Here is an 8,254-nt window from a genome sequence, read left to right on the forward strand (position 1 = left end):
TAACTTTCATTGTCCTTGAAGATAGCTTTAAACACTTCCAGTCAACATTTATCAATAGTCGAACCACAGACTTTTGTTTCGACTTCTTTTTGCGAGGCATTGAGATTGCCTTTTAACGGAAAAATGTACATTTTCCCGTCTACATTCCCGTCAAAAATATACATTTTCCCGTCTGCACTCTTCAGTAATCAGCCAGCTTTGATCTTACGATTTTTACCGATGGATATATGCATAGACGATGGATGCATTGCCCTATGAATTGCATCAAGTGGAACTTAATTATTCATCAGGAGCAACCAGCTCCGTTACTGTCAATGCAATCACGAGCTATAACCTTTCTTAGCATCTTTGTTCTCCAACACTGAATGCGTCCTTGTCATCTGATACACCAACCCACGACCGTTTGAGAGCCTTTGGACTATTATTAGAGTGCGGTACTTCTCGACTATGAAGTTTTATACATGCTGAAAAGTAATCGTGGCAGAGCATCCAACATGAACCATGAACTAGGACTACTTTCATCGCCAACTGATATTCAATTTTACTAACTGAACACGCATTTTACCACCAAAACAAAATGAAGTTCTCAAGCAAATTTAAAGACGAAATTTTTGCGGTTTACGCGGCGTCGTGGCAATAGCTAGAAACTGACCGTAACCTCCAAGAACAGTAGGAAGTTCATACAAAACATTCAATCATAAAATTTATTAGAACATCAGCAGCTTGAAGCCTTATCTTTCCTTTTCTTCTTTTTTGATTTTATTTCGAAAACTTCATCTGCAGATACTGCGTTTTCGCGCATTCTTTTCTTTCCTTTCTCGCGTACAGCTTCATCAACAGGGTTGATGGTTATAACTGCATCATCCAGCCTCGATTTCTTTCTCTTTTTCATTATAGGCTCACATTCACTTGGATTTTCTTGAACCCCAGCGTCTTCATCACGGGTTAACCTTTTTTGCTTCTTGTCTTTCTTTTTTTGAGAACCTTTTGAGGATGCATCGTCGACCGGCACTGTAGCTACCGTCTCTTCTACAGAAAGCAAATTTGTGGAAACACTTGCCTTATCCACTGCTGGAAGATCGCCCACGTTGTTTTCAGCATCAACATGTTCGGACGGTGAAACGCCAACTTTCCGTTTATTCTTTGATTTGGAAGTTTTATGCTTTTTTTCCTTATCAATTTTGTTTCTCACAGGAAGAACCTCATCGGAAAGCATTTCATTTACGTTACTTACATCGTCTTTCACAACTTTCTCAGGAGTGACTGAAAACGGTTCTTTCTTCTTCCGTTTTTTCTTAGGTTTTGACGCGATCTGAGATTCGTTGTTATCAGGCACATCATCACTGTCATTCTTATTTTCAACATTACCTGGTAAAATATCTCCTTGCACAAAGGCTGTTGCATACCGATGCGAGTACTTCTTCCAGATTGCGCTCAAAGCAGGACTTGCTGCCTCAATCGTAGCTTTCTGTGTAGTACCCGTATCCTTCTGTGCAGTACCCGTATCCACAGCACTGTAGCTATCGGTACAAAGATTCGCTTTCGTTAAGCATTTTATTGACTTCTTTTTTGACTTTGCGGCAGGTGTTTTACCAATGACCGCTTCTTCAACTTCTGCAACCTGGGACGTTTCTGCCTGATACTTCACTTTGGACTTTTTCTTTTTTGAACTTGCAACAGCAATCTTAAGGCCAGACTCTGAATATTCTCCGGTCAAAGGCTCAACTGCCACGTCAATGCTCGTGGTCACAACCTTCTCTTTCATAGTTTCATGGGCATCACTTTCATCAACTTCCTTTGTTTCGCGTTCAACAGATGATCCATCCTTCCGCAATTTTTTCTTTGAATTAGATTTTAGTACACGATCACTGTAGTTTGATTTCTCATCTTCCTCAGGAACAATCGCCACGAAAGATGGTTCTTCCGTCTTTTTTCGAGATTTTTTCTTCGGCTTCTTCACTTGTGGTTCTACTTCACTGCCAGTTTCATCAGCCAAATTTTCTTTATCATGTTCAAGAATGTCCGTTGAGCAAGGCAGATCTGCATCATTACATTTCTTGGATTTTTTCTTCTTTTTCTTCTTGGCTTTGCATTTTACATCCTCGCTAGCCGCGGTGTCGACCGAAGATTCCTCAATACCAGATGTCGGTACGTCTTCCGACTTGACGAAAGAGTTGGCGTAGTTACTAGCCATTCTGTCTTCAAAACATTTTTGGATGACGTCATCCGGTTTCTGTTCTTCGTTGTTCATGGAATTTTCCGCGTCAATTTGAGCTGCAAAGACGGGTGAGGTGTCCACATCTTCCTCGGCTTCTTCATCAATAGCAAAACTGGACTTAGATTCTTGGAGTCCAGTGAAGTAGTCCTAATAAAGAGACGCCATTAGGCATGCTAATCATTTGAAAATTTGATAAATTTAAAATCAAGGAGCTGCCATATAACATTGATACATCTCATGTACCATATTTTGCAACACAAGATAACGATAAATATTCAACAACTACTATGGTAATACATTTTACTTATGTTATTTGAAACAATTGAAACTCAGAAATCAACAAATAGAATAGCTAAAGGTATCTGCCCTTCAATGGATAATGTATCCTTTGACAGCGGGTTATGGCACATAGAAATGCGTTAAGTAAATACCGTTGTGCTGAGCTGTGAGACTGGAAATTTATCGGCCGTTTCTAATTCGTTTTCTTTGACAATGTTGGAGTAGAGGGCGTGGGCTTTGGCCCCGAGAACGCAGTCCAGGTCATTGCGAGAGTAATTGCTGACATCCTTAGCTCGCGTCCTCTTGTGGTACCTGCAGTAGGACAAGCTGGTTACATACAATAGACTTTTTTCGTCTATTTTCTTTGCTTTTAATTCTTTAATTGAAATGATAAAGTACTACAAGACCAATCCCTCCAGTGATGTTACATATCATAAACATTGTTTTAAACATTGTTTCGTCTAATCAACTTAGTTTTTTCAAATCAGCGTTGTATATATATGTAAATATTGTTTTCAAGTCGTTTGCATGTTGAGACATTACTTCAGGGATAAAATATTTTCAAGCTTGAAACTTCACTAGCTCTGAAATATAATGATTTCTGACAAATATTTCTACAAGGTTTATTTAATGGCAATATAAAAAGAACGTATTACAGTTGAAATAGAAATGTATGGTTGTACGCCACTACACACGTGGTGTAACAGGCAGCCCAAACTAAAGTTAATGATATATCATTATGAGTTATCAATAAGCAATAAACTCACTCGAGACGATTACGCTCTCTTTTGGGTTTGGTTTGTGTTTCCCCATCTGATGGTTCTGATCCGGTGTTGTGTCTTTCACTTTGATTCTCACTACTTTCGTCACTACCATCATGGACACTTAGGCTTCTTTTTTTGCTTTCTCTATCATCTTTCTGTTTTTTCTTCCGGTTTGCAGCAGAAAGGAAAGCAAGGACGCTCTCAAACCTCTCATAATGTGCAGCATGATGCTCTTGTTCGACTCCACGCTTTGCTGAATAGCCCACACCTGTAATGTAAATGAAATTCATCTGCTGAAAAAATACAGTAAAATGAATGTTGACATTAGGTATTTACATACAGGGGTTGGACAAATAAGGGAAATGCCTGAAATTTTGATGTCGTAATTTAAACAACGAAAACGTGACATATTTTCATGTTTTATTGTTGCTGCTAATTGATATTTTATCCTTGCACAGATATTTTCAGTACATTTTTGAGTCTGTAACCCAACCAATAACCCATGAATGGCAAACCTCTCTGACTTTCAACAAGGCCAAATTGTTGGTGCCCATATGGCAGGTGCTAGTGTGACAGAAACTTCTTAAATGCTTGACGTTTCCAGAGGTACTGTCTCAAAAGTAATGACTGCTTCTGAAAGAGAAGGAAATGTCTGGCCGAAAGGAAAAACGTCAGGCCGAAAGTAGAAATTTCCTGAGAGAGAACGTTGGTACCTAAATCGAATTGTGAGGGACTATCGAAAGACCACAGCTGTTGAATTACTGCAGACCTCAATGGACATCTACTGAACCCAGTTTCCATAAAATCTGACCACCAAGAGCTGCACAGATCTGGATTCTATGGGAGAGCTGCAATTAGAAAACCTCTGGTTTCAAATTCAAATGCTTCAAAGCATTTAGAGTGGTGCAAAACCCTACAGAATTGGTCCCTCAAACAGTGGAAAAATGTTATTGCCTCTGACAAGTCATTGTTCAACTTATTTCCAACCTCTGGCCGAGTTTATGTTCATAAACAGCCAAAGAGTCATTTAATCCGGGCTGCCTCCTCCCAACCATAAAACATGGCGGAGGATCTGTGGTGATCTGGGATGCTATTTCCTGGAAATCCGACGGACCAATGATTTCTCTTCATGGAGGAATCAACAGTCGTGATTATTTAGGAATTTTGGAGGACCAAGTTCATACAATGGTCCAAAAGCACTGTTTCTGGAGAGGAACACCATCATTCAAGATGATAATGCCCCGATCAATAAAGCATTAATTGTTAAATAATGGCACAAAGAACATTCCACTGAAAATGAGCATCTCGTTTTACCACCACAATTACCAGACCTGAATATTATTGAGCATTGATGGTCAATTTTAAAGATAAATGTAAGGAGTTGATTCTAGCCACCATCATCTTTAAAAGAGCTGGAGGGAGTTTTAACTGAAGTACCGTATGGGTTAAAATTTTTTTAGAAACAATTTGCAATTTGTATGAATCAATACCTCGCAGAATTGAGGCTGTAATTTCTGCAAAGGCAAACCTACACTACACTGAAATATATTTTATGGATTTCTTAGGTGTTTCCCCCTATTTTGTCAAACCCCTGAATACCTATATGTAATAAATATCCTCTTTGAAATTATGAATAATTTTTGAAAGTCAGGGACGATATGCAGTTTTGAAAGTTTTGAAACATGCTGCATTTCCTGGACAGACTGTAGACCTAAGAACTGGAAAATTAAATTAGCCATAAGTTTTAGCTGTGGTTAAAGTGTTCAAAGTCTACATTTATACTTTACAAGTCAACTTACCTACATTTTCCTCTCTCTAGTGAATCAAACTTTTTGTGGCTTTGTCTAAATGTTTTCTAAAAGAATTTTTATTTGTGTAAAAGTGATTGCCTTTCAATTATTATGTAATTTTTAACCAGAATATCTTGCCATGTGGCTAGGATATTTATGAAATGAATAAAAGTCTTAAAATTCACTCACTCTGGTATTTCAAGGAACAAGGTTGCCAGATGTAAAAATTGTAGCTGCATTTTGACCAGCATAACAACAATGTCTGAGCTTTTGAACATACCTATGTCAATATTTTAAAAATAAGGCACTACATCCATTCAAATTGTTCTCAAGTAAAATGTTTGTGCTGATGGGAGACATTATGCAGACATACATAAACTGCCAACGAGTCAAAGAGCCTATGCTACCTTTGATGCAGAAAGTTAACATTATGCACGGCAGATGTGAAACTCAAATGGTTAGAGTTCATGTTCAAGAAACAAGAAGTGGCACTGAAAAATTAAACCACATAGAATTTGTTGATGATAGTATGTGTGCAGTGCTAAAATAATTGCAGGCTGCCTCACAAAAATCACAAGCACACAATTCATTAAGAAACCTGTGTGCTGCCTCACACAATTCATCAAGACACCTGTGTGCTGCCTCACACAATTCATTGAGAAACCTGTGTGCTCATTGAAAAATGTTTGCTAGTGGTGAATTAGAAAATAAATAAATAAAATAGAGCCTTTCTGGATAAAAATTGCTAAAGTGCCTATCTAAAAACAATGAGGCCTAATACTTTCTCAATTAAGGTTATTTTTTCCAAGTTTGAATATTGTTGGAAAGACTGAAATAAAACAGACTCACCTCGGCTCTCACAATTTTGATGGACTTTGATTGGTTCTGGAAGTCCTTGGTTAGAGGCACCTAGTCCCTGACCTTCTTTCCATCCAAGATTTTCCATGAGTTTTTTGGCCATTCCAAGCCCAGTAGTATAATCAGCATCTAAAAACAAATGAATGTTTAGTTTACATTTGAAAACTAAAAATGAATGGTGGTGCCTAGGAGCAAATATTATGGTTCAGAAAAATCTGAGAATTTGTACATATCTGTTAATAAGAATCATTAAAGAATTTACATTTATAAAAATCAAACAAGAATCAAGTACATTCATAAATTCTATACTCTACTTTTTTTACAATTCATATAATGAAACATAAGTAGTGACATACCTTCTATTGTGAGTTGTGTTTGTAACATTTTGTTAGTGTGGAGAGTTGCCTCCCGTTTTGCCCGAATGTGACGTCCCTTCATTCGAGGCTCAGCTAGCATTGCCATGGCACACCAATGACTAATGACTTGCTATCAGTTCTTACTATGAAATCAGTAATATATCACAGTAATATGTGCAGTGCAATTGTGCAAACAAGAGATATATTGGTGTAGTTTGGCAGAAGCTGTTCTTTAATGCAGGTTTTGTTGAAGACCAGAAGACAAGATATACCGTCAACCGGGGTAACTCGGGACTGGCGGGGTAATTCGGGACAGTCCTCCGACACGGCGTAAAACTGTTATAGTAGCAAAACTAATTGGAATATTGCAAAACTAAAAATAGTGGCGTAAACGTCAACATTTTTCCTATCTATGTAGTATAAAAATGAGCCTAAACTTGTTTATGAAATGTTTCATCGTAAGAAGTTATTAACAAAAAACACTCAAAATCGTCCCGAATTACCCCGGTTGACGGTATATATATATATATATTTATTTATTTTTAATCAAGAAAGCCAGTACCTTCTTGCCTAAAATAGTCTAATAGAAATCAATGACTTGTTTATTCATGTAAATTTAAAAAATGAAAGAAATGTGAAGTTCATAGAAAATTGCAAAAAATGGGGTATTGGATCTCCTCCAGGGATTTTCAAGCTAAAGCATCTAGAGACACAGCAGTAGCAGCTATCATCCAATGCATAAAGCAATATCTAAAGATCATTTGGTAATTTTCAAATTTTTTGTGATATTTTTCAATTTTGACCCCCTCCTCTTCTTAGCGCATTTTCTCATTTATGGAAAAAATGCACTTTTGTGCTCGCCATGTCCGTCTGTCTGTCCGTCCGTGACCTCAAGTTTTTGTCGACGAGAAAATGTGCAGCATTAGGTATGTGCTCTCCATCACTCACTGCTGTCGCTGTGAGTACTGAGTTATATTTTTTAATATAGGGTAAACGCGGTATATTCCGACATCGTAGGTAATTCCGTCACCTCTCCAGCTTTTCCTTTATATTAAGCTTTGTTTTAGTTCCATGCGTTTGTTGATGGTTGAAATGGTGACCTGTCTCTTATACACATCTAGATGTGTATAAGAGACAGGCTTTGAACGATCTGTGTGTGTCCAATTCAAGTTGTGTCGGAATTAGTTTTCATGTGTCGAAATCCAACATCTCAACTTACACATCTATTAATTTATTTACGACTTGAAATCAGCAAATACAAGTATACTTAAAGGATTCCTAATATATTCACAGACGTATTTAAAAGTCTCAAACCATAATATTCTTCCTATAAAAACAGTTGTTCACTATTTGGTAGAGCCATGTCAACTGTCAAATTTGACACATTTTTCGATGATCTCACCACGTGGCATGCATTGTCTCTCTTTGGATCTCAATATTTTCCCACTAGATGGCCAAGACCTAGTGTTTTTGCAGTATTTTGACACGCAAATGTATGACGTCACCATTTCAACCATCAAGGAACGCATTGAACTAAAACAAAGCTTAATATAAAGGAAAAGCTGGAGAGGTGACGGAATTACCTACAATGTCGGAATATACCGCGTTTACCCTACATTAGGAATCCTTTAAGTATACTTGTATTCGCTGATTTCAAGTCATAAATAAATTAATAGATGATTAAGTTGAGATGTTGGATTTAGACACATGAAACTAATTCCGACACAACTTGAATTGGACACACACAGATCGTTCAAAGCTTTGTACAAAAATTGAAATTTGCTTAATTAAAAGCCTGATAGCTGTTAATTAAAACGTAATTAAGTAGTGTTCAATATTCGTTAGTGTTCTAATTCAAAGCCGTGTTGTATCCCAATACAGCTCACACAGCAAACGGAATTCGAACACGTGGATGTCGGCAATACGTATCAGTTAAATTTGAAGCGCTGACGCAATACAACTCACCACGTGTCGAATATTGCCATACAA

At 37.5% G+C, this 8,254-nt stretch overlaps 1 protein-coding gene across 1 annotated transcript; it reads right to left on the reverse strand.

Moving 5' to 3' along the window:
• Positions 1–690: 690 nt before the first annotated feature.
• On the reverse strand, positions 691–6,580 carry LOC108676480. The gene is made up of 5 exons (XM_018164560.2): positions 6,266–6,580; positions 5,901–6,038; positions 3,265–3,529; positions 2,650–2,809; positions 691–2,365 (listed from the first exon to the last, which is right to left on the reverse strand). Exons 1-5 carry the CDS (start codon positions 6,369–6,371, stop codon positions 716–718), a joined length of 2,319 nt encoding a protein of 772 aa, XP_018020049.1. The 5' UTR covers positions 6,372–6,580; the 3' UTR covers positions 691–715.
• Positions 6,581–8,254: the final 1,674 nt, after the last annotated feature.

This window comes from Hyalella azteca, unplaced genomic scaffold (genome assembly GCF_000764305.2).
Source record: "Hyalella azteca isolate HAZT.00-mixed unplaced genomic scaffold, Hazt_2.0.2 contig11629, whole genome shotgun sequence".
NCBI lineage: Eukaryota > Metazoa > Arthropoda > Malacostraca > Amphipoda > Hyalellidae > Hyalella > Hyalella azteca.

Coding starts and splice junctions, on each gene's coding strand:
- LOC108676480 (XM_018164560.2), bottom strand. CDS start 6,371: ATGGCAATGCTAGCTGAGCCTCGAATGAAGGGACGTCACATTCGGGCA. Junction 3,530..5,900: donor TCAAAATTGTGAGAGCCGAG/GTGAGTCTGTTT, acceptor TTTACATTACAG/GTGTGGGCTATTCAGCAAAG. Junction 2,366..2,649: donor TCTCACAGCTCAGCACAACG/GTATTTACTTAA, acceptor TCTCTTTATTAG/GACTACTTCACTGGACTCCA.